The following is a 27,490-nucleotide window of genomic DNA, read 5'->3' on the forward strand; positions in this document are numbered from 1 at the left end:
ATATGCTTAAAGCACAAGAGCAATTTCAAAATTTATGTTAGCATCCAAGAATGTAGTAACACTGACATTGATGTCTAACATAAAAAACAAGCCCTTGGTGCTGCCAGTTTTGGAAGCACTTATCTGCCCCAACAGAAAAAAAAAAAAAAAAAAATCACCAAAAAACCCTAAACCAATTAAAAAAAAAAAAAAAGAAAAAACACCTTTCTAAATCAGATGGCAAGATTTTGATGGTGAAAGTTTTTTTGTGGGGGAAGAAAGTTATTTTTTTCATGTGGAAACCCTTGTGATTTGATACATTACTGGCAGTGTGAAGCTAAGGCTATGTGACTAGTACTTTAGCAAAGGAAAAAAAAGTCAAGGTAATTTTATAGTAGCAATAGTTTCTTTTTTTATTTTAATATACTTTAGGAAACAATATACAAAGCTGCGCTTTCCTGCTATTTCCAGATAACAGCAGGAAGCTCCAATTACACAAATTTAGCGTTTTGTGATGGCTAAGAACAGCAGTCAGCACCAGACTTGAACAGTTAGCTACAACACAAACATCCTTCCAAATGAAATGTCATAATAGCAAGACAGGTAAACCAGGGTTTAACAAATGACAACCACTTGGGAAGTGACTTAATCATTCTTGTTGAATTTCTTATTTCATTAAATATCTTATACACAATTTCCTGTTAATACGTTTTAAACAAAACCTCCCTTAAGGAATTATTTCAATTAAGTATAAATATTCAACAAGAACAGTTCTGATAAAGAATCCCCAGGTAGTTCAAATTTTAATGTGCACTGACCGAAGGAAAAGAAAAATAACAATTTTTGTTTGTTTTAACATGTTTATTACAACAGATACAATTCACATCTGACTAGCTCTGTTTCCTCTTTCCCCTCCCACAACCATGTTCATTGGGCCATTTCCTTATATTTGAGCAATCAATGTACTTTGAGCACACATGCCTGTCCAGCAGTACTTTTTAAGTCCATTCTTACAGGGTGCAAATGGATTTCAATAATTTATACAAACAAGTAGGTTATGCTCAATCACTGCAATTTTAAGCTACTGTACACAGGAATGAAAAGGTTATAGAAAAGTGCCATAGCAACAGTGCCTTAAGAAAGGAGATGAAGAGGAGCCTTAAAAAAATGGATAAAATCAGAATTTCAGAGGGAAATGGAAACACACGGGAAATGAAAAACATTTCTCTGCAAAACAAATGGAGAAGCACTGCTCTTGATCAGGTGCAAGTGTGGAAACAGTTGTTTCATATTTTGTACACTGCCCATATGGTTCAAAATCGTATCCTTAGACACAGATCGCCTGGCGCTTGCACTGAATTTTTGAAAATGCAAGATTTCTGAATGATAAATTAACCCCCCCAATTTTTTTTTTTCTTTTAAAAAAAGCTAATTTTGCAGACAGGTTTACATGTAAAAGGCTAGGTATTTAGCCACCTCAGCATTGATTAGTTTTGGATGTCTAAGCTCTGTTACACATGGCTTCCCATGGCTTCACTCTACAAAACATATTTACAACGTGAAGGATACATCTACAAGAAATCTACATTTCAAGGGTTTTACAAATCAATCTTGTATCTTTCCCCTGAATTGACTCTCACAGACCCCGTCCCCTTGTCATTTCCTTTGCCCAGCTTAACGGTCCAAAGTCTACTTAAATGCAGCTCAAAAATGTTAAGATTGGGCAACAGATTTACAGTTCCTGTTCTCAAAACCATGTGCAATTATTCACATCTTCACACCATGAAGGAATTCTGATTTTTTAGCTTTTCAAGTTCCTTAATTTGTTGTCTCAAAAATAGTATCCTGAAAAAAAAAAAAGCAGACATTAGAACCTGTGTATATATACAAATATTACAGAAAACGCAAGCTTTTATAATTGTAATTTTTTAAATTAAAACAAGTGATTTCTAATTAAGGCAAAAAAATCAAAAAAATTAATTTAACTATAAATTGGTTTACAGTTAAGACAAAGTAAACATTTAATACATAATATCTATTAAAGTATCAGGATGATGAAAGGATGTTTTAGTTTTCTAACAACTTTTTTTATTTTTTATTTTTTTGAGACAGAGTCTTGCTCTGTTGCCCAGGCTAGAGTGCAGGGGTGCGATCTTGACTCACTGCAATATCCACCTCCTGGGTTTCAAGCAATTCTCCCTGCCTCAGCCTCCCGAGTAGCTGGGATTACAGGCACCTGTCCTTATGCCTGGCTAATTTTTGTATTTTTAGTAGAGACAAGGTTTTGCCATGTTGGCCAGACTGGTCTTGATCTCCTGACCTCAGGTGATCCGCCCACCTTGGCCTCCCAAAGTGCTGGGATTACAGGCTTTAGCCACCATGCTCGGCCTTTTTAACAATTTCTTTAATAATTCCTTTGGCTCTAACGACTTAAAATGTATTACTTTATAAACTATCATCACAATAAAGAAAGCAGCAGCTATTATACATGAAATAAACCTATACTGCATGTTTTCTGGCCCACTATATAGTAAAGAGTAGAATTAACCAGGTGTAAGAGATTAATCATTTAGAACAGCAATTCTCAATGTAGATGTAGGTACATAAAAATGAAGCCAAAAACCAAAAATTGAAACACACAAACCCCACAGTTACCCAGATTCCCATGAACGTAAAAATATTTCCTGTTTTTACTCCTCTCTTCTGGGAACTATAATATTTATTGCCTGTACACATGAATTAGGCATAATCAGGCTGGCTTGATATTTGACTGTATATACTGTTTTCCTAAGATGCAATAATGAATAATTTCCTAAAAGTCGAATGATGTAACAAGCCAAAATGAAGTTTATGTTAGAACTACTTTCAGAGCAATCTGAGAGTATAAGAACTTAAGTTGTTACTCAGAGAGTACCTCTAGATATTTTAGTAACTGTAAATAAACTTACTTTTTCAAGTTGTACTATAAACTACATTTGGTATTTACTAAGTATTTATGGTTTCTTGACAAGATTCAGTCTACCTGTAACTCTGTGACTTGCACAGACAGGACATAAAGCCATTGCCAAGTCTGTCCTCAACTCTGTAATAGGCATTAAAAAAAATACCTATGCTATTATTATTGTGACCTAGATATTCTATTTGAGTGAAACACTATATTAAGAAATGCGAGACAAGAGTTCAGGTGAAAAATACTAAGACAGCAGATACACTAAACTTGCTGGACAAATTCTTCCTATACTTTTCAAGGCATCTATTGATGATGCAAGGACAAATAATCTGAAATTTCAATGGAAACACCCTCAGCAAGAGAGGACATTTATAATTAGTTGTGGTCAATATTTCATTTTTTTCAACAATATATTATTGCAGCTTATGGAGTTATGAGAAAAGTCAAATGAAGCATTCATCATGGGTTAAAAGAAAATCGATAGGCTAAATTTATCCCTTCACGAGAAATATTATTAACTTATGAAAATGCAGTGATAGAATGTGATCAATGTATCAAAGAGAACCTTACATTTCATAAAATGTGATTTACATCTTTAGTTCGATTTAAGAATCATAATCTTGAGAAACATAAAAATATATTTCAGTGAAAGACTTACCTTTGCTCTCGCAAAGTTGCTTGAATTTCACATACTCGGACTAAAGATCTTAAATTTTTTAATTCAGTACAAATTTCGGACATGTGAATAGTTCCCATGTTATGCGCTTCTTCACGTAATCTTGATGCCTGTAATTAAAGAAATGAACAAAACAAACATTAATATACACAAAATAAAACATGAAATTTCTGAGTACAATTTTATACTAGGATCAGAGAATAATCCTTTTCCCTTAAATACACAAAAATGCTAGTGAATCTAATGGGGAAAATTAATTTCTTTTAAGAAACTGTCTCTAAGGGTGGAAGGTACTTATTTTAATATTTCTCTTCCAAGTTGGAGAAAATAGGATTTCCAACCTGAAGCTAATACAGCACTAAGAAAGGACTCATAATTTGTGGTTAATAAAAGATGCTGGGTCAGCCAAAGAGATTGTCATTTCTGCAAGTTCAGGTATTAGATACTGATTCAAAAGCCTCACTATACTCCTCTATCATAAGACAACACAACATATTCTCTGTAAACTTTCGAACACCCCAGATGGCCAGTTATCTGATAAAAAGAAAGGGGCAAATGGCAGTAAGTGGAATGTCCTAAGGTCTCTCATCCCAAAGCAAAAATATTTCCTAACTTCCAGTTGCTAGTCCAGTGGGAAAGTCATAGAAAATTAACAGTTTTTTGTTTGTTTGTTTTGTTTTTTTGAGACAGTCTTACTCTGTCACTCAGGCTGGAGTGCAGTGGTGCGATCTCGGCTCATTGCAACTTCTGCCTCCTGGGTTCAAGTAATTCTGGTGCCTCAGGCTCCCAAGTAGCTGGAATTACAGGTGCATGCCACCATGCCTGGCTAATTTTTATACTTATGGTTAGAGATGGGGTTTCACTATGTTGGCCAGGCTGGTCTCGAACTCCTGGCTGGCCTCAAGTGATCCACCTGCCTCAGCCTCCCAAAGTGTTGGGATTACAGGTATGAGCCACTGCGCTTGGCCAGTAGATTAACAGTGCTAATGGATTCTGAGACTATCAGAGAAGCCGAGTGGAAAAAGTACACTGGCTTTGAGCCACTCACTGTTAACTGGGTGACCCTGGGATCAAGGTCTTATGCACTATTCAGTCTTAAGGACTTCAATGGCAAAATGAGAAAACTCTATCTACACTGCTTAGCTGTTTTAAGAAGTAAAGAAAATAAATATAAGGCATTAAGCACTGAGCTAACTGCTGAGTACTTGACAACAGCGGCTATATAATGTTAAAATATTTTGTAAAACCGGAAAAGTTATCATACATATCAAATATTTTTTAAATGACTACAAAGTTAGAGATTCATTATTTTAAATATTGCTTGAATTCAGTGGTCACATTAGATTTTCTAGTTGATTAAATTCTGTTTTGCTGATCATCCAAAGGTAAAATCTAGGCTGTACGTAACATACCTGCTTCTCTGCATGATCTGCAGGCCATCCTTGAACGTGTTTTATGAGATTTTCACTGAAGTGTGCTGCTAGTGCAGGCGTTAATGAACACGTGGATCGGGCAGAAGAATTCTGTGGTACAACTGTTGCATTTGATGCATTACTACTATTAGAAGTATGATTGGGACCAGGTGATGGACTTCTCTGGCTACTAGAAAACAGAATTGAATGTGTAGTATGTTTAAAAGTAGTTTCTGGGTATCCTTATCCTAGAAACTGCATGTTAATACCTTTTATTAACTTAAAGATACCCAAATTCCTAAGAAATTTGTTATTTTAACGTCAAATAAAGAGAATTAACAATCCAAAGTATATTATTCCTCAAAACACTTTGGGGGAAAAAGCCCTTTTAACACTACTGTCAGAGTCAAATGTAAACTGTACTCTCCACATCTGAGAGCAGAACCTGCTAACTTTGTGTAGCACAAACACTAATAAGAATATAACTAAAAAAAGTCACATTTTAACAGCTGTAGATATAATGCACATCTGAAGACTGCTCATATACATCTAGGTAAGGGGAAAATATATATTGCCTTTGTTCCCAACGTCAGAACTGCTGAATCAGAGGGTGAAATAATGTGAAGCAAAATACAGACATTTTATTGGATAGCACTCAACAAGCATAGTGGCAAAACAAAACCAAAAAAATAACACTCTGAGATTCTTTATCTTCTTTTAAAGCCGAATGATTTGGGCCAGGGTTGGGGATATGGTGGTGAGAACCAAAAATTTAATCACCCAAGTTGATCTCCTACCTGCTTCACCAGACTTGGCTCTGAATGAATTTCAGTTATTTCCAAAAACTAAATCTCCCAAAGGATGAAGAGTTTTCATCACTGAGGATATTTAAAATAATACTGCAGCCTCTAAAAACAATTTAAAAGAAGAATTTCCCAAAAATGTTCAGAGCAATGGCAACATTGCTGGAGTAAGTAGACAGCTTCCCAAGGTGATTATTTTGAAGGGAACAACTCTCATTTGGAGGTATAAGTTCTGAAATGCTTGTTTAGAAAACAACAATAAAAACAACAGGTGAATTATTTTGCTACCTCATAGCATGAAATAAAAAATAGGAAAATCAATCAAATGAAAACCATTCATTCAACAAATGTCATTTAAAGTTGTGTTGTTAATGAACAAAGAAAAGTGCTAACACAATACAGCAGTATATAGAACCATCTAAAAAGCCATCTGCATAGGGTCACAGTTAAGCTATTGGGAAAGCCTGACATATACCAGTTGGGAAACATTGGCCCAAGTTTTAGATATGAGACTTTGGCTTTCATCAATATACTCAAACCAAAACTGCTATGAGGAGGTTAAAAAGTAAGGTAATTCCAACAAATATTGTAAAATCGTGTGCCTTTCTGGTACAAGTATCACAAATCTTTAGCCCCATCATATTGCACTGTGTAAAATTTTAAAGAGCCACTTTCTTCAAAATAACCCAGGCTTCACTACTAGAGACAACAACCTACCCTCTTTGTCTTTGTAAATTTTACAACATATAAGCCTACTTTAGGGTATTCATGGAGTTTAAGGTTAAGTTCTATTTTACAGATATAATATTCAAACAATGCAGTGTACCATCATTAAATAAAACATTGTGGTGTCAATATACAATATCAACCTACCTTGAGCGCTGAAGACTTCGAGGAGAGACAGGTTCATGACCTTGCTGCTTGTCAGCAGTTACAGGCTGCTGTGTGGCTGACTGTGACACTGGTCCTTGCTTAACTACTGGAGTACTAACCTGAAATGTCAAAATCTGGTGAGATGGTCTCCAAATCTAATTCACATCTCTCCCCCCAAAATCTAGGTAATCGTCTTAAAACACATAAAATGTGGTGTTTTTTTTTGTTTGTTCTGTTTTGTTTTGTTTTGTTTTTTTTTTGAGACGGAGTCTCGCTCTGTCACCCAGGCTGGAGTGCAGTGGCGCGATCTTGGCTCACTGCAAGCTCCGCCCTCCCGGGTTCACGCCATTCTCCTGCCTCAGCCTCACCGAGTAGCTGGGACTACAGGCGCCCGCCACCACACCCGGCTAATTTTTTTTGTATTTTTAGTAGAGACGGGGTTTCACCGTGGTCTCGATCTCCTGACCTCGTGATCCGCCCGCCTCGGCCTCCCAAAGTGCTGGGATTACAAGCGTGAGCCACTGCGCCCGGCCAAAATGTGGTGTTTTAAAGAAGACAGTCAATGTTCTGAAACTTACATCTCATTTCTTTGTAAAAGCCCAAGGTCATAAAATTACTTCCCTATCAAACCAGTCTAAGAAACTAGTTCTCCTCCTTTACAGCTCAGTTTTCTTTCCAATACATTATTATCTCTTCTGATTTACTGTTACTTTTATATCAATAAAAGTAAATATGTATGCTACCATATCATACACATATGGATGCTTAGATTTTAATGATATGGAGAAATATGTGATTGGGCTATCAGAAAATGAGTTATGGCCCATATAAAGTTCAACATCAGAGTTTTTCAAAGAGGTATTACTCTACAGAGGTAGACTGAAGTCCATGATTGCCAATCAGGATATGTATTATATTCAGAAGCCACATAGAGAAAAGCAGTTTAAAATATAAGCTCTAAATGGAGGCACAAAGGCAGATGGAGTCCTTTGTGATTAAGTCACACCTCACTGCTGTTTTTCTTTTGGTAGGGTGAGGGGATATGATTAATAATTCTCCCTAACAAATTCGGAATGTCCTGCTTAACTTCTGAATATTACATATCAATTCTAGTCAAGTCTTATAAAGAACATTTTAGCAAGCACTACATAAAAGCTCAAATGTTCAATTATTTTAAAAGCAACTTGAAGAAGTTTTTGGAACACAAAAAAACGAACAGCTACCTGCTTAAAGGATTTTTTTTTTTTTTTTTTTTTGAGACAGGGCCTTAATCTGGTTGCCTAGTCTGGAGTGCAGAGTGACATGATCTTCGCTCACTCTAACCTTGAATTCCCAGGTGCAGGTGATTCTCCTACCTCAGCCTCCTGAGTAGTGCACATTGCCATGCCCAAGAAAGTTTTTCAGAGTTTCACTCTCTTGCCCAGGCTGGAGTGCAGTGGCGTGATCTTGGCTCAACTGCACCTCCACTTCCCAGGTCAAGTGATTCTCATGCCTCAGCCTCCTGAGTAGCTGGGATTATAGGTCTGTGCCAGCACGCCCCAGATAATTTTTGTACTTTTAGTAGAGACCGGGTTTTGCCTGTTGGCCAGGCTTGTTTCACACTCCAGGCCTCAAGTGATCCGCCTGCCTCGAACTCCCCCAGCAAATTTTCAAATTATTTTTGTAGAGATGGGGTCTTGCTATATTGCCCAGGGCCTAATTCAATCCTCCCGCCTTGGCCTCCTAAGTGCTGTAATTATAGCTGTGAGCCACCACACCCAGCCTGTTTAAAGGAGTTGAAATGCTCAGTTTACAAGTGACTATAAAACCAATACTACCACTTATTTCACTTTTAACCACTATTTACTATACTCTTAAAATACCACCCTGAAGACAAGTTCTAAACTCCAAAAATAACATCTCTTTTGCTGAAACTCACATTTTAATTCTTTCCTCCTTAAAATACTGGCAAATGATAACAACTGCATAATAAACTAACAACTGTAACTTGGAATTTTAAAATTCAATCTAAATTGACCCTAAAACATGCAATGATCAATGGCCAAGGTAGGGAAGGGATGAACAAATGAGAAGACTTTAAAAGCTGACCAGCCACCTCTTTCAAGTTATATTTCAATGCATTTTTATTTTTGGGCTTCTGCTTAAGACCTTACAAATAATTATTTGGCATTAAAAAGTTTGAAACAGCCTACTGTTCCAAAACTACTCAAAAGAAATTCCCCCTACATTTACCATTTAGACCAGCAATTTTCTAACTGCACCTATGGAGCCAACCATGTAAGATTCTGCTGGGACAAATACAGGCAATATAAGCTTAGTAAAATGGGTCCCTGTATTCACAAACACCTAGGTTTCAAATTCTGACTCTACCACAGAAACTTGAGAGTTTGATTTTCTCATCTATTAAATAAAGCAAGTGATTCTCATGATGTGAAAATTAAACATACATTAAGTTCTTAGCACAGAAACTGCCTCATTTTTGAAATACAAATATGGAAAAGTCGCTGGAAAACATGTTCATTCATGTCTTTTGGAGTTTGAAAATTCTACAAATATTAAGACTCAGTATATCCTCTTTATCTCACTCTCCATGTGACAAATCCCAAAACCATTAGGGAACAGACTCAGATGGTGTATTAATGTAGCACAGATTCAAGCCCCTCTCTATCCCTCAGTGAACTGAGAAATTCTAGGCTGCATCTACTATCATACCTGTCATTCATTCCACCACTACACCTCATTCTCAGAGGGCTTTTTCTATAACAGATTCTAAAATGTTACTGACTTTTCAAAAGTAAGTAGTTTCTTTCCCAAATGTCCCTCAAAGGTGACATACCTTTGGCTGTGATGAAACAGGAGGAGTACTGATCAAAGGTTTGATAGGGACTGTGTTAGTTTGAGGTGTGCTTATTCTTGGAGAAACATATGATCTTGGGGATGACGCATCAGACGTTAAAGACATCGGAGACTGATTAGATGGCTGGGCTGTAAAAAAGGGAAACAATTAATTTTAAAGAAAAACAAAACAAAACAAAAAACTAAAGTCCTTTGTAATATATGTGGCAAAGATATTTGTATCACTCTAAACCCCCCACCCCCATATTACCCAGAGAACACTTAATGGAATAAATCAGAATCTGACCTTCTCACTGGGCCACACTGACTAAGTGAGCTGTGTGTTCAGAGGTAAGCACACCCAGTGTGGCCCACTCTCCTTTATGTGGCTGTAACAGGAAGCTAGGCCTGAACCTATTCTCACATGGAAGGCCTCCTCACCATCCTTATTTCTTCTTTCTTATTCTACATTTAGGCCCAGGTATCCCACGCAGTCTCCTGCTCATGAGGCTAGCCAGAGGGTTGCAAGAGTCTCTGCACCATTATACTTCCATTCCAGACAAGGCATTCCTGCTGTTTATCAGCTTTCTGACAAAGTGACCCTTTCACTTCCCATCTGCTCCTATGTGTATCTCTCTCCATTTGGATACCTTCATGAAGAGGGATATCTAATTCAAGGCAGAAAATGAGCATTTCCATATTATCCAGTCAAAAAACATCTAACGTCAATCTGAACCAAACTTCAACTCTTCAAATACATGCAACGTTTCACAAAGATATATGGCACATCATAGTTTACTTTTAGCTTTGGCATAAAAAAACTCATTAATAACAAAGTCTGAATTAAATACTGTATTAAGTAATTACAGATTTGATGGCAATACCTTAAGACAAATGTCAAAGCTTGCTTCATCTAAAAAGAAAGGAAATAAAAATACTACTGTATATGCCAGTGTTACAAAAAAAAAACAAAATTATTGTAGCTAATCTCTTAAAGAACTAAAAAAAAAAAAAAAAAAAAAAAAGGAAAGAAAAAACTAAATACAGAAAAGGGCTATTAATTCCAAAACAAAATCAAGATACCATTCTAGAGATATCTAAGATGAGTAAGAATACCTTGTGTTGAGAGCTGAGCAGCTTGAGAAATCAGAGACGTTATGTTGAAAGCAGATGGTCCAGCAGTAAGAAACTTATGAATTATAGACTGCAGTGAGGCTTGTGTCACAGCTGCTGTAAGAACTAAAAACATATTATTTCATACATTCATATAAAAACAAGAGGCTTATGTGGCGTTAGTAACAACCTGACAAGCAAGAGAACCCACAAGAAACAAATATTTCAACCTAGAACTCTCAAAATAAAAGCCTACTAGGTAGGAGTAATACAATGGGTCCCAAGATGTGAAATGATCTGAGGTAGAGAAAAAGAAACTTACTGGGTTTACAATAAAGGTAAACCAACAGAGTTTCTTTTACACTAATTAAGATGATCACCTGAACAAAGTCTCTCTACAAAATTTAACGAGTGTTCACAGGAACTTCCGATTACGTCAGAAACCTATTAGTATGTGAGTGTTCAGTATGTTGTATGGAATTCACTGGATAAACGATTGCTATTTCATGTGACTGCCTCTTTAGACAAGCTGGCCATTCAAATCCTACATCAAGATCCATCCTAATAATCTAAAAATGGATACAAAAAAGGGAGTATTGGCCAGACACGGTAGCTCACACCCAGCACTTTGGGAGGCTGAGGCGGGTGGATCGCCTGAGGTTAGGAGTTCGAGAACAGCCTGCCCAACATAGTGAAACCCCGTCTCTACTAAAAATACAAAAAATTAGCTGGGCATAGTGGCAGGTGCCTGTAATCCCAGCTACTAGGGAGGCTGAGGCAGGAGAATTGCTTGAACCTGGGAGGCAGAGGTTGCAGTGAGCCAGGATTGCGCCATTGCACTCCAGACTGGGCAACGAGCAAAAACTCCATCTCAAAAAAAAAAAAAAAAGTATTTAGAAATACCATGTATTTTTGATGTGTAAGGTATTTTATTACTGACATTAACTATTATTTCTTCAACTATTTATTTTGGAGACAGGGTTGTGCAATCACAGCTCACCATAGCCTTCACCTTCCAGGCTTAAGTTATGCTCCCACCTCAGCCTCCCAAGTAGCTGGAACTACAGGCGTTCCTGTGACGAACCACCACACCTGGCTAAGTTTTTGTATTTGTAGCAGAGATGGGGTTTTACCATGTTGCCCAGGCTGGTCTCAAACACCTGGGCTTCAGTGGTCCACCAGCCTCGGCAAGTGCTGGAATTACAGGCATGAGCCACTGCATCTGGCCTCCCCAAACTATCTAAAAGCCCCACTTTGCCTAAATAAAACATTTACCTATCACACACGAGAACTGTGTGGTTAGAGAATAAAATAAAAATACAAAAAAATTAAGGACAGTAGGAACAGACTAATGACCAACTAGCCTGAGATAGCTTTATTTTTAGGATAAGAACTTAACCACTTAACACTACCTTTTAAGTACATTATGTGAAAATGTACACAAAAATTGATTATTTTATTATTTATTTATTTTGAGATTGAGTCTTGCTCTGTCAGCCAGGCTGGAGTGCAGAGGCACCATCTCAGCTCACTGCAACCTCCATCTCCTGGGTTCAAGCGATTCTCGTACCTCAGCTGGGAGTAGCTGGGATTTACAGGCATGTGCCATCACGCCTGGTTAACTTTTGTATTTTTATTAGAGACAGCGTTTCACCATCTTGGTCAGGCTGGTCTCAAACTCCTGACCTCAGGTGATCCACCCGCCTTGGCCTAAAAATTTATCATTTTCAACAGAAAATTTTGCAGTGCTCTTAGGAATTAACGTGTGAATGTGAATAGTTTCCAAATTAAAACCACATCTACTTTTATTCAGACTTTTTCAAAGTGGCTGCCTAAATATTCTGAAACATAAGTAGCATTACTGAAAAGGCTGGAATTAAATAATGCAATTCACCAGGAAAAAATGGCAATATTTTATCTAGTACCTATCTCCTCTCTTCTCAGAATTTTTTAAAAGTATTTTAAGTAGCTATCTGAATTCCTACTTTTCTAGTAATTAGCATATTTTAAATAATCTGAGTAATTATTTATACAGGTTTTTTAGAAACATACCAGAAGTTTTTATATCAATTTCAACAAATGCTCTGTTGTTTTAATGTAAAATTTTACCATACACATTAAGTACATAGAATGGCTTATCTGCAGTAACTACCAGACACATAACAAGTATTGAAAAATATACACAAGATCCAAGCACCACTAACTCAATTATACTACCAATAGTCTTAAACTACAGTGGATATAAATTTCCAAACTCAAAAAAAAAAAAAAAAAAAAAAAAAAGTTCAACTATAAATTTCAAAAGAGGCCGGGCGCAGTGTCTCACGCTTATAATCCCAGCACTTTGGGAGGACGAGGCGGGCGGATCACGAGGTCAGGAGATCGAGACCATGATGAAACCCTGTCTCTATTAAAAATACAAAAAATTAGCCGGGCGTGGTGGCGGGTGCCTGTAGTCCCAGCTACTCGGAGAGGCTGAGGCAGGAGAATGGCGTGAACCCGGGAGGCGGAGCTTGCAGTGAGCCGAGACTGCACCACTGCACTCCAGCCGGGGCGACAGAGCGAGACTCCGTCTCAAAAAAAAAAAAAAAAAAAAAAAAAATTCAAAAGAAAACAAAGACCATTCCTAAAGTTGGGGATTTTACTACTTACATAATTTTGCACAATGCAAATACATTTTTAAAAAACTGTTATGAAGATTTACCTTCATTTATTTTAGATATGTCCACATTAGAATTATTAAGCTGCAGCGTGGCTTGCAAAGCAGGAAGCAATTGTCTAAGAAGATTTGGGTCCTGAAGTAAGGGAGGTATTGGTGACTGTGGAATAGGAGAAACAGGGACCGCTGAAGCAGATGTTGGAGGTGCAGATGTGGGGTTCAGTCCAGAGGCAGAAGACGTGGAAGGAGTTGTGCAAGAATGTGATACGGATTTGTCTCCTGATGTAGATTCTAAATAAAAAGATAATAAGCCTGAAAAATTATTTGAATAGAGAAAATTGGAACAAACATCAAAAGAACACCTCTCATGTGCCAGGCACCTAGGTAATCTCATTTAACCCTTACACATTGGAGCGCACAGAGAATGCTCAGTAAACATTCAAGTGACTAGAATAATGATTTAGACATTTCTCACCCTATTTCATAGGTAAGAAAGCTGAACAAGAAAGGTTAGATAACCTGAAGCCATAAAACCTGGTAAATCATACCCATATCTGATTTGAAAAGTACCAATCTGTCTACCAGCAATGCTACCTCAGAGATAATTATTTATTAACCACACATTCAAATAAGCTTCCATTAGGATAAAAGGACAATATAATTCTACAAGATTTAATTTATATCTCATGAAATAAGGTGAAAAATGTTTATGGCCACAGTAACAACCTACCTCAATAAGACACTGGTCTTAATACAAATCAGGACAGGTACCAAGGTGGTTACACCCAGAATGGGCTAAAGATGTGATGAGAAGAGACTTTTATACTTAATAACTGAGTTTTGTAACTACATACTTCCCTTTTCTAATTCAATATATAAGGCAATGAGCTATTTGTTTCATTTTAAGATTATTAAAATTAAAAAGGACACTTTAATAGTAAAAACAACCCACCTCATAGTATTTAGAAATAAAGGATGTATAAAATATGCATGGAAAATTATTTGAAAGCTGTTGTTTCAATTATTTATATAGATTTAATGTAACTGTAATCAAAGCCCCAAGAGCACTGTTAATACTATTTGATAAGCTAGTAACATAAATCCTGAAGATTCCATATCCTGAAGAAAAAGAACACTGCCAGCAGGACATGCCCTGCCAAATATAAAAACTTACATTTCAAACAAAGCCAGTTAAAGGTAGACTGAACTTCTGTGTAGGCATTTAAGTCTTTAAAACTATTAGAGGAAAATGTAGAAAGGTATCCATAACACCAAGCAGATGTGTAAAGTTACAAAAAGCAAAACAATTATATTCAAAGTAGTGGTAATCAAACTAAAGAATTTCTATAAGTCAAAAAAGACAAACTGCCCAATAGAAAAATGTACAGAAGACATTATTTCAAAGAAGGAACTTGAATGCCTAGGAAATTCAAGAAAAGATGCTCAACTTCTTTCAGAATCAGGAAAATGTAAAAATAAAGCAACATATCCCTTTACACTCACCATAATGCAAAAATTTTAAAGTCAGACAATATCAAATGTTGGCAAAGAGTAATGAGAACATTTACTTAACATTTCTGATGGATAATAAATTGATATAACCACACTGGAAAGTAATTTGGCATTATTTAGAAAGTTGAAGACACAAACACTACATGACCCAGTAATTCTCCTTTAGGTACACATCTCAGTGAAACTCAGATATATGTAAATTAGGAGAAATATTCAAAGACTATCACAATAGCACTCTGTTTGCTTTATTTTAGTACAAAACTAGAAACAACCTATTTCTTTAAGATTTTCAAGATCATATATACAGTACTAGCAAGCTTATTGAAAACAGACTCCCCTATGAGTCTTTTTACACTACTATAATGGTCAAAAGAACTAGGGATAATAGCTCTCTAAAGTGTGGATCTCACAGCTGATTTAAGTACATTTCAAAAATGTGTTGATTAACCATGATGAACTCAGAAGGACTAAGATATTTTTATTTGCGTAAGGGTATACACTTTTAAAGGAGGGTGCTTGAATCCAGCAGACTGCCTATTATTTTCAGCTTTGCTGTTCTGGATTCATAGACAAGCATAAAGAAACTTGAATAAAACGATAAATGTTTTCCTTGCGAAAATTCTGCTGTCAGATGGATGTGGTGACTCATGCCTACAATCCCAGCATTTTGCAAGGCTGAGATGGGTGACTGCTTGAGCCCAGGATTTCCAAGACCAGCCTGGGCAACATGGCAAAACCCTGTCTCTACTAAAAATACAAAAAATTAGCCAGTTGTGGTGGCCTGCGCCTGTGGTCCCAGCTACTCAGGAAGCTGAGGTGGGAGAATCACCTGAGCCACGAAGTCGTGGCTGCAGTAAGCCATGATTGAGCCACTGTAATCTATCCTGGGCAATGGGAGTGAGGCCCTGTCTAAAAAAAACAAAAAACAAAAAACTGCTGTCAGCTATTGTATTTTATAGGGCAATCAATTATAGAGTATATTAGCAGTATTCTCCAGATCACATCCCTCTTAAAGGTTCTTTCACACACAACTTGGGGGCATCCTGATTAATATTAATAATGAAATAAACTCTTTATATCTACTTACTGCATGAATTAAACTAGTATTAATATCCCCCTGAAATTATCCTCATTCTTTGTTATTTCTGTAAATTTTCTTCTGCTTTTAACAGAAACAAGTTGGAGAAGAAAGTGCAAGGTGTTTACAATTTTATTTGGTGCTACCAAATCTATGAGACATGAAAAATTAAAAATAAAAATTAAAAATCCCTCAGTGTTGCTCATCAAGCCAAGCAAAAGGGAAAACACTCCAAAATAAAAAACAAATACACATCATCATTAACAAAAAATAACAACAATATCCTTAATTTCTGTTTATTTACCCCAAGGATAGACTTCTTTTGCAGTTTTGGGGAATTATAGTTGAGTAGTGTGGAAACCAGTTGATCCTACTTAGTATTTATGGGACTCTTGGGCAAGTGACATCTCTGAAGGCCAGAATTGCTCTATGAAAAGGTTTGACTTTATTAAACCTTTTAATAAAGGTATTAGTCCTCAACAGACTGCTCATCGGAATCACTTCTAAAGTTAAAAAACAAAACACACACCTGGGCTCCAAGCCACATCTACTGGGCATATCTAACAACTTGTAAAAGTTCTATGTGTGATTCTGGCACTACTTGCTGTTTATGCAAAAAGACTGGAGAACCTCCAAGGTTCCTTTTAAGTTTAAAAACAAAAGAAAAACATAAAGCAAAATTGAAAAAATATAGCACAATGTGGAGAACTGAAATGAATAAAGATATGATCAGGGACAGAAGCGAAATCTTTTATCCATAGAGGTCTTCAGCATTCTATATTTACACTTTTTTTATTGCTCCGCTCTCTCAACCAAAGACACACATACAAACGTCCTTCCAAAGCATGTTGCAAGTTATTCACATATTTCTTATGTTACATGCCTCAATCTACGTGTATAATACTAATAGCTGAGTTTAATAATCCAAACATAAAATGCTATTCTGAGAGGTAGTTTTACTTTTATCACTGAAATAGTATAAAAGGTAGAAGTTTTATATTTAAAGTGTTGGTTGGGTGCCCCTCCCCTTTGGTTTGGAGTGCCCTTACACAAATCTAGCATATTACTCAGTATCTTCAATTACGTAACATTTATTATCCCTCCTTTGTACTAGGAACATGAGCTTCCTCGGGAGAGGATTTGTGTTGTACCTTTTCTTTCCTGAGATACAGTCATTCTCTGTCACCCAGGCTGGAGTGCAGTGGCATTATCTTGGCTCACTGCAATCTCTGCCTACCGGGTTCAAGTGATTCTCCTGCCTCAGCTGGGATTACAGGTGCATGCCACCACACCCAGCGAATTTTTTTTTTATTTTTAGTAGAGATGGGATTTTACCATGTTGGCCAAGTTGGTATTGAACTCCTGGCCTCAACTCATCTGCTCATCTCGGCTTCCCAAAGTGCTGGGATTACAGGCATGAGCCACCATGCCGGGCCTTGTACTTTTCTCTGTAGCCCTTGTAGAAAACAGGACTCGGCACCAAAATGGCATCAACATACACTTGTTGCCTGGGTGCCAGTTAATGACAGCATTCTTCAATACAGGTAACAGGAGCATGTACACATGCATTCGCATTTAACTTCTAGGCCAATCATCTTTATTGGCCTCAAAACTGATAATGCTAAACAATAAAAAAAAAAAAAAAACCTGATAATGCTGGGAAGGTAGGCCTTACGCTTCCATTGATGTAACAGTCAAACAAAACGATCAATAGCTCATTTTATGCTATATTCATAAAGCTAAGTAACAAACACTATGTAGAGACAAATTTAACTTAAACTTATTTTAAATAATCTTATAAAAATAACTCAAACCACCTTTTGTAAACACAAAGGCAACAAAACTTTGGAATAAGTAAAAAAAAAAAAAAAAAATCAGCGTACTTTAGTATAGAAATAGATAATTTTTTTTTTTTTTTTTTTTTGAGACGGAGTCTTGCTCTGTCACCCAGGCTGGAGTGCAGTGGCGCGATCTCAGCTCACTGCAAGCTCCGCCTCCTGGGTTCACCCCATTCTCCTGCCTCAGCCTCCCAAGTAGCTGGGACTACAGGCGTCTGCCACCTCGCCCAGCTAATTTTTTGTATTTTTAGTAGAGATGGGGTTTCACCGTGTTAGCCAGGATGGTCTCAATCTCCTGACCTCGTGATCCACCTGCCTTGGTCTCCCAAAGTGCTGGGATTACAGGCGTGTGCCACCGCACCTGGCCTACAAATACATAATTTTAATTAACAACTTCATTTGTCTGAAACCTTTTAGGCTAATTTGTTAGGATATGAGGCTAATATGCTTAATAACATGTTTTACATGTTTGCAACAAACTGAACATAAACAGAAAATCCACACCTTTGAAAACAGCTAAACACAAAGAATGAATTTACGTTAAGAATGTAGTGTTTCTCACTAAAAAGTCAGTTCAATGCATTCTTCTGCTCTTGAAGAGTATCAGCCCTATTCTCATTGCTTCAATGCAAACTTTTCCAAGCATTAAGGAAACCTAGACTACTATAGATTAAGCTCGTCCAACCCATGGGCCACAGGCCACATGAGGCCTAGGACAGCTTTGAATGTGGCTCGAAACAAATTTGTGAACTTTCTTAAAACATGCAATTTTTTAAAAAGCTCATCAGCTATCATTAGTGTATTTTATGTGTGGACCAAGACAATTCTTCCTCTTCCAATGTGGCCCAGGGAAGCCAAAAGATTGGATACTCCTACTTTAAATGGTCTTTCAAAATCACTCTTTAGTAATGGAATAATATCTGGTTTTAGCTCTAGTGTTGACTTGTGTGTGCCTATGATCTTTCAAAGGATATTTTGTGATCTCTTCCTAAGCTATTTTAAACTTTCCTTCACTCTCCCATTTGACATTTCTGTGACTTGTTTATCTCTGACCAATTATTTGATATGTGCTGTAAATGTCACCCTTTGATTTTAAATTGTACGTATTTAAGAGACAAAACTTCTTAATGCTTTATAATTATAAGTTATTCACTTGTATTTCCAAATTCTGCTGGGGCAGGGCAGCCTACCAAAGACTACAAGCATAAAAATCTGTTGCTATAACCTCTTTCTAGGGTTTAAAATATTATCACTTCAACTCTTCTTATAGGTACCCTTGCAAACTACTGTAAAGAGCATAAACTAAAGTCAAACTTTATTTATTACCTATATTTTTCTGGTATGTCAAATCCTTTTCAATATACAGAAGATCTAAAATGATACTGGTAATAAGTTTACTTCTAATCATTACTTTGGTGTTGTGTTTTGACAGTTGTTCTAATACTGAGCAGGACATGGGAACACATGAAACTCAAATTACTGCTACAAAGGCAGCCTGCTTTATCTATTTTGTAAGAGTGGTGTTACATGGGAAACAGCAGATTATGAAGAGGTATGTAAGTGTAGTAGGAAAAAACCGTAAGGTGGGTAGGTGACAACACCTAAATCTGTGACTTTAATTTTTAAATTCATGAGTATTTTTACTCATATATCCTTCTAGAACTCAATGCATTTATAAATGTACATAAATATGCTGTTTTATAACAGAAAGTATCCTTTAACTTGTTTTATTCAACTGAGAAAATCTTTGTGTTAACACATACAAAAGAGAAGCAACTTCCAACAGATTTTGCTAAAGTGACATCCCATACTAGCAAGACCCACTTACACACTCCCACATACTGTGCTTCCCAACATTCAATTGTTGTCATTAGTCTCAAGAGTGAAAAATATCCTCCTAGTAATTTTCAGCATGCACTGGCAATCTTTCTCTTGCATTGTTTTTATCCTGGTAAAGTATACACAGCATCAAACTTACTATTTTAACTATTTTGCAAGTATAATGCAGTGTCTTTAAGTACATCCACATTTCTGTGCAACTATCACCACTATACGTCTCCAGAACATTTTCATCTTCCCAAACAGAAACTTAACACCCACTCCCACCTCGGACACCACCACAGTCCCTGGTAACTACTATTCCAGTTTCTGTCTGTGTGAATTTGCCCATTCTAGGTACCCTTGTGTATGTGGAATCATAAAATATGTGTCCTGCTCCTGGCTTATTTCATGTAATATTCTCAAGGTTCATCCATGTTGTAGCATGTATGTAGCAGTTCATCCATGTTGTAGCATGTATCAGCCTTCACTCCCTTTCAAGGCTGAATATTGTATTGTTAGTCTATGTATCACGTCGTATCCTTTCATCTGCTGAACACTTGATTGTTTCTATCTAATGTTTGTCTGTTGTGAATTACCAGGAACACCCGCATGTAAGCACGTTCTGAGTCTCTGCTTTTCTTTTGGGTATGTATCTAGAAATGGAATTGCCGGATCCTACGCATAATTCTATGTTTAACTTTCTGAAGAGCTGCTGAACTGTATTCTAGAGTAGCTGCATCATTTTACATTCCCACCAACAATGTACAAGGGTTTCAATTTTTCCACACCCTCCAAAACACCTATTTCCATTTTTTAATTATAATAGTCATCCTAATGGGTATTAAGTGGTATTTCATTATGGTTTCTGAATTGCATTTCCCTAATGACTAAGGAGATTGAGCATCTTTTCATGTGCTTACTGGCCACCAGAATATCTTCTTTGCAGAAATGTTTATTCGAGTCCTTTGCCCATTTATGAACTGTGTTGTTTCACATGGTTGAGCTGGACTTCTACATATATTCATTCATCCCTTATCAACATACATGATTTACAAATATTTTCTTTTATTCTACGAATTGCATTTTCACTCCCTTTGATGTACAAGGTACATACATGATTTACAAATATTTTCTTTCATTCTATGAATTGCATTTTCGTTCCCTTTGATGTACAAGGTTTTAATACTGATGAAGTCCAATGTGCCTATTTTTTTCTTTTGTTGCCTGTGCTCTGGTATCATATTTCAAGAAATCATGGCCAACTCCAATACCATTTAGATTTTGTTTTCTTCCAAGTGTCTTAGTGTTTCAGTTCTTAAATTTAGGTCTTTGATCCATTCTCAGTGAATTTTTGTATATGGTGCAACTGCTCTTCTCTAATTTTCTGTTCATTGGATTGTCCACTGTTCTACTGGATTGTCTTTTTCATTCTGTTTTGTATGTATCTTTTTATGTATCTTTAATGTATCATGTTACATATGTTGCAAGTATTTTCTCCTGTCTGATACTTATCTTTCAACCTTTGTTTATTGTACTTTTCATAAAGAAGTTTTAAATGTCTTATATGTGGTCAAATTTATTAATTTTTAAAAAGACAAATCCATTTTGGGTCTTGATGAAGACTTTCCTTACCCTCAAATTACAAACAATATTTCCTAATATTCTTTTTATTAGTTATTTCTTAAGTTGACTAAACCTAGTTAAATTTAACGACTAAGACTAAATTCCTACACTAATGTATTTGATTATTCAATAAATATTTGAATAACTATGGCCAATCTTTCTAACTTTTCATGAATATTTAGTAAGCCTGAAAATTATTTTAAAGCAAAGCAACTTAGTGCTAAAGTTGGCCCACTACCACTGCCAGTTAAGGACCATCTACATCAGCTATAGAAGCCTAGCTTTAACACATACTGAAGTTTTTGAGTTCATTCAATTGTCATTTAGTCTACAGATAGCATAAAAACAGAAAGGAATTTTACTTCAAGTGACTGACTCACACCTCATATTAAAACGACTAGTCTGTCCTGTCCTTTACATATGGCACCAGCACATGAGTATGTGATTATTTACACATGTTCATACTGAGAGCTAGCTTGAGATTACTAAATAGGTCTAATTCTGTGGCTACTTTGTTTTGTTTTCAAATTTATCTCTGCTAATAATTCTAAATCACTAAATAAGGAACTTACTGAGTAAGGATATTAAACTCTCCTGACAACTTGGTCATAGCAAACAATAAGGACCCATGTTTCCTATTTTGTCATTTCACCAATCTAGAAGGGATAGCAGAGTTAGAGCAGGTTTAAAATGGCCATTGGGGTGCCAACTGATAAAATTCAATTTTATATTTTTTTGGTGTATCAGAGTTTCTCTATTTGTTATATGGTTGTCCAATAAAGTGATCATACATAGATGTTCAAATGTTACCCTAACGAACAAATATAGACCTAAATGGGGTCACCTCACTCCCTTGTTTCACTCTACCTAACATCAAGACTTGTGTTCTCTGCAAAAATAAAGAGCTCTGCAGCTTTCTATACCCTTCTGACTACTCACGCAGGCACAAAACTTGAATTCACCTTAGGTTCTTTCTCTCAAATGACACATTGGCATCAAACAGATCTAAATCCATTGCTGGTATGCTTTAATCAGATGCACAACACATACACAAACTTCTTTTTCTCCAAATACTTTTTTAAACCATGACTAGTGCAAGTGTTCCCAACTCTCAACACCTTTTCTTATAGCATCCATCTACAACAAATATTTACACATACAACATGGATGCCTATACAACATCCATTACACACATGTAGTACAGTCATCCATCCAACACATACACACTGTTGTATAGGCATCTACAACAAATATTTACACACTGCCTATTATCTGTCAAGCACTAGGAATAGAGCAGTGGTTAAGAAAGACAAAGACTCTGCTCTTGTACACAGCATCAACTACTGACATCTTTAGACACAGCTCAGCTATACTATTAGTGCTTAAGACCAGGCCAACCTGATTTGAACCATCAGCGCTTAATATAAATTAGTTAACTGTTAAGAAAAACCTAAACAAGTAAAATCACTAATTTTAATCATCTTAATCATTTTAATCATCTACTGATGAGAAGAGTCAATAGAAAGCTTAATTTAAATAACATGGATGTCTCCGTTGAGAAAAAAAAAATGTCAAATGGACACTTCAGAAATATGGAGAACAATCTAAATGAACAATCTAAACAGACAAAATGGAAAACAGTCTGTAAAGATTAAAGTTGCTATAAAACTTAGATCTAAGGATGTAAGTCTTCAATTAACATACAAGGAGAAGTACTTGGAAAGGCTGCACAATTTCCCCTAAACAAACAGATAATTCCATGGTAGGTAATCGAGTTTCTTCCTACAAGTTTAAGAATACTATATATAAATTATGCACATGCTTGTGATTAGCAAACACACTTCGTGAAATTTAAACTCGAATCTACTGTCAGAAATTTTACATTATGAGCGTCCGAACTGACACAGATGTGCTGTATGTTATGTCTTTCATTACATTTGGTTTTGAGGAAAGAACAGGGTTGCGGAGAAGCAGCCTCTAACACCACATGTTTGAACTGGGGTAATGTTTAGGCTCTTCATTTCTAAGATAGAGATATTACCTTCCCTCAGTGTTGTTTTAAGGAATAAACTAAAATGAACATAAGACAATTAGCATCAAACTGCATGGAGGGAAAGGTTAGAAGGTGAACAAAGTACAAAATGCAGTAAAACATAATGTTGAGCCCTAAAGGGGATATAATCTAAGTGAAAAAACTGAAATTACAATGTTTTAAGTGTTGTAACAAAAGAGTATTGCATTCAACAGGACAGCAATGAAAGAAAGAACATGTTCTATTTAGCAAAAGCTCAGGACAGGAAAGATAATGGCCAAGTCCTAAGAAATGTCCAAGTTTGCAACAGATGAATTACAGAGAATTAAGAGTGCAACGGGTGGAGACCAAGCTAGTAAAACAGACTGCAACCATCCTGCCAAGTGCTTGCTATAATCTATAAGTATAGACTTTATCATTTGGATGTTTAAGAAACCACTAGAAGTTTTAAGCAAGGAGCTGACACAATTCAATTTAAATGGTATAATGATGCCACTGTTAAGAGGATAGACTGGGTAAGAAGACAATCAGGAGATTATTTCAAGAGAACCTGGCCAGGTATGGTGGCTCGCACCTGTAATCCCAGCACGTTGGGAGGCCAAGGCCAGAAGACTGCTTGAGGCCAAAAGTTTGAGACCAGTTGGAGCAATACAGTGATTTTTACAAATTAACAAACAGAGAGAGATGACCTGAATTTCAGTAAGTGAAATCTCCACAAAATATTTTTACAATTAAAAGAGAGAGAATCTGAATTTCAATGAGTGCTAGGAGAAAGAGCCCAAGATTTGTCAATGGGTGGGTGGGTGAGAATGTTTAAGAATAAGGCAAAGTTAGGGAGAACAGTGCTGTTAATTACTGCGAATCTAAGAATAAATTGTGGGAAAGGGAGAATTTAGGGACACGTTGTATATGAGGATACGTAACAAATACTAAGAGTTTACAGAAGGTAAGTAGATATGTAAGTCTGAACTAGAACTAAAGATTTGGTAGTCATAACAGTAACAAAATGACTACCAAGGAATATGGTGAACAAGAAAAAGAACCAAACAGGAAAAACAGCCAAGATGCTGATATGTAAGAAGCAGGAAGGAACAGAAATAGGCAACTGAAGGAGGGTAGTATCACAAAAGCCAGAGAAAGAATTTCAAAAAGGAGTTAAAAAGTGTTAAATGTACAAAGGAGACATGGGATAAATACTTTCAAAGGGCCATCAGAATTTTAACTGACAAGGATTTTTTATGTAAAATTTCCTGTGAGCAAATTGTCAAAATTATAGGAACTTAAGAACCAAAATGTCCTATGGAAAATATATTAACTATAGCATTAATTCAGATTTCATGTCTCAATATTTCTCTTTGCAAATTTAATTCTGTCACAGGGTAAATCTGACATGTTATGTATGAATTTTGGTACAAACCATCTTTACCGAATTTGACATTTGGAACAAGCATTAATCTGACACATTATGTACTGTATGATATATATACTAAAGTATATGGTTGGATAACAAGGAAAATTCAAATAACATGCATAATACATACGTGTGTATTACATGCATATAACATATAATAAGAAAATTTCAAATAAAATGTATTTATAGTTGAGTTTCTGCTCAACTATAAATATTAATCTATATTAATCTAGATTTTAAGGGAGCTACAAGTTCTTTTTTAGGATTCTTTAAAATCACACTGTAGTTCAAGGAGAGAGGAAATCAGAAACAAAAGAAATCCAACTATTTGAGCCCTCTGTCAACAAATTAAATCAATGTGAATTAACGTATCAAGCCTCTCCTAAACCCACAGGACATTTAAAAGCACATCAACACTTACTAATGGTCTGCTAATGGATCTACCTGTGACAATTTATTTACTGCGTTTTAATTTCCTTAGATTCTTAAAACATACTATGAAGTACAAGTTTCAGATTGTGAATGGTCTATGCAAATTTCATCACATTGCTTATGTTGTGTCACACCTTCCAAGTAGCTGTTCTTAAGTTTTTCTGTAACTTTTTAAACATGCTATGATTATTGACACTGAGTTGGATAAACGCAATTTGGGTTGCAATGTTTAACTTCCACTCTTCAGACTTAAAGTCCAATTCAGACATTAACACTCCTTATCCTACGGCCCACAACTTAATTTTCTAATCGCAAACTGAAACCAATAATGAAATGTTATACAGACATTAGTTTAAAAATATCTCTATTCATATTAAGTATTAAGAGAAAACTGAAACGATTTATAAACTGTCAAGACAATGATCACAAAAACAGAAAATTGAAGAGACAGTTTTGACTTTAACAAATTACTTAAACCATTATTGTTATAAATTAAGCACCTGACTTAATTCAGAGGCAAGAAACAGTACTGAGGCTGGATAATTATAAATTAAAGAAAAAAGCTAAATATTGCTAACTCTACACCTAACTCTATACAAAAACATTCTAAAAGACTTTTTAAAAAATTTATAATTCAGAGCCAAAGGAAATAATGTAATATATAAGAAACTTAGAAACTATAGTTCAACGTGCAGCATCTAGTAATAATGGCATACCTTTTCTTTCTGTTTTCTGTGCAGGGACAGAAGATGTGGGTGTAGGCAGTTTTGATAAAGTAGATGCTCCATTAGCATCAAATGATTTCTTTGGCTGGTGATCAGACTGTAGCGTAAATGGACTAGAAGGAACAGTGCTTGGGGTAGCAGTTGGATGAACCACTGGTTTGATGGGGTGCTGTACTGGCGCAGAACTACTGTGAGTCTCTGCTCTTGGCAGTCTGTAGTCTCTGTCATTGTGTCTGCTTGTTTGAGACAAAATATTCTGTGGGAGCAAACTACTGGCATCACTGGAATGCTTGTCTTCCACTTTAGTTCACAGTTCGAAAAAACAGATGTTGGAATGACAGAAGGGGGAAGAAAAAAGATTACATTAGAATCCTACCTTTAACATCAGCTAATTTAGCAACATACTTGTACTTACATATTCTTTTATAAAACTGCAAACCCAGTTAGTGTCTGCAGTTTTACCACTGGCATGTAAATATGCAATACTGGAAGAGGAGGAGTTTTTGCTCAACTATAAATATTCATCTATACTCATATTTCAAGGGTGCTACACATTTTTTAAGGATTCCTTAGAATCACACTGTAGTTCAAACAAAACATTAAAAAAAAAATCAACATATGGATTTATAGTATCATCTCATAAAATTTTTAAAAATGTTTTAAAAGCAGAGAAAGTAAATGCTTCATTCTTTTACACTGTGGGTCATAGATTTTAATAACTGAATTATTCACAGTGGTTCAACTGCAAAGGAATATTAGGCTTTATTAGCCTGGTCTTTCTGAATATTAAGTTAGCTATAATTAGTTGCCTCTAAAGCAGTTTATACGAAAGCTTAAATGAAATCATTTTAAGATGACTGAAGTTATGATGAACTGTGAACACAGTAAGTAAAGCAATCTGTAGTATTTTTAATATTACAAATACTAGAGAGTTAATAAAATCATGATGCATAATGCTATCTGAAAATAGAAGTCCAACACCTGTAGCATAGTCAGAACAATCTACTTATCATTAGGTGTATTAAAAACAAATCCTCTTTCAATTTAAAGCCACAAGAATACTTTAAGCTCAGAAATACTGAAAACAGTTTAAAATCTATCAATTTAAATTCTAACACCATGATTCCACAAAACAGTACAAAAGAACGAAAATTTCAACTACCGTGTTGAAGTTCGTTCAAAGTGTCCAATCTAAATTACAATATTCCCAACAATAACTAAAGAATTAAAATAACCTCCAAGGAGAGAAATGACCTAAAATCCAAGCATGTGATGCACTGTAATTTTACTAAAGGATGCCCTCTCTGTTGATTATTGTATTGTTTTTTCCAATTCACAGCTCCTCCAATTGTAAGGACCAAGACAAAACAACGAAGGAGGAACATTCAAACTAGAAGTCAGTTTCAAACTTGTCAGTACACAACCACTACATGGTACACCACAACAAAAGGTACTGGAATACCACCCAAAAAGTCAATCGCATCAAAGCACAGGGTCTTTTGACAATGACTTACTATATAAAATTCAGTGTTATAAATGATACAATATAAAAATCTACAAAAATGAACAGAATACAAACATCTGTTGTATGATGGTAATATATAAGTAAGCTATCAACTTGCATGAACATAAAATTTAAAAAAATTTTATTCTACAGTTTCTACCTGCAATGAGGATACTACTAAGACAGAAACCTTTAGAGACAGACATAACAGGAA

General features: G+C 35.9%; 1 protein-coding gene across 10 annotated transcripts in view; it reads right to left on the reverse strand.

Moving 5' to 3' along the window:
* Nucleotides 1-366: 366 nt before the first annotated feature.
* The window catches only part of WAC (WW domain containing adaptor with coiled-coil), an 87,697-nt gene continuing 60,573 nt past the window's right edge, over nt 367-27,490 (reverse strand). For 4 of the 10 annotated variants that reach the window (XM_003269400.4, XM_030799022.1, XM_003269401.4 and 1 more), the window contains exons 7-14: nt 25,764-26,072; nt 13,346-13,591; nt 10,645-10,767; nt 9,530-9,678; nt 6,694-6,812; nt 5,018-5,207; nt 3,588-3,715; nt 367-1,824 (exon numbers count right to left, since the gene is read on the reverse strand). In XM_003269400.4, coding sequence (XP_003269448.1) covers nt 1,755-1,824; nt 3,588-3,715; nt 5,018-5,207; nt 6,694-6,812; nt 9,530-9,678; nt 10,645-10,767; nt 13,346-13,591; nt 25,764-26,072 — 1,334 coding nt within the window. In that variant the 3' untranslated portion in view covers nt 367-1,754. The remainder of the gene's footprint in view (nt 1,825-3,587; nt 3,716-5,017; nt 5,208-6,693; nt 6,813-9,529; nt 9,679-10,644; nt 10,768-13,345; nt 13,592-25,763; nt 26,073-27,490) is intronic. The other 6 variants (XM_003269402.4, XM_030799023.1, XM_030799021.1 and 3 more) reach the window with 5 other exon arrangements.

Source organism: Nomascus leucogenys, chromosome 18 (assembly GCF_006542625.1).
Source record: "Nomascus leucogenys isolate Asia chromosome 18, Asia_NLE_v1, whole genome shotgun sequence".
NCBI lineage: Eukaryota > Metazoa > Chordata > Mammalia > Primates > Hylobatidae > Nomascus > Nomascus leucogenys.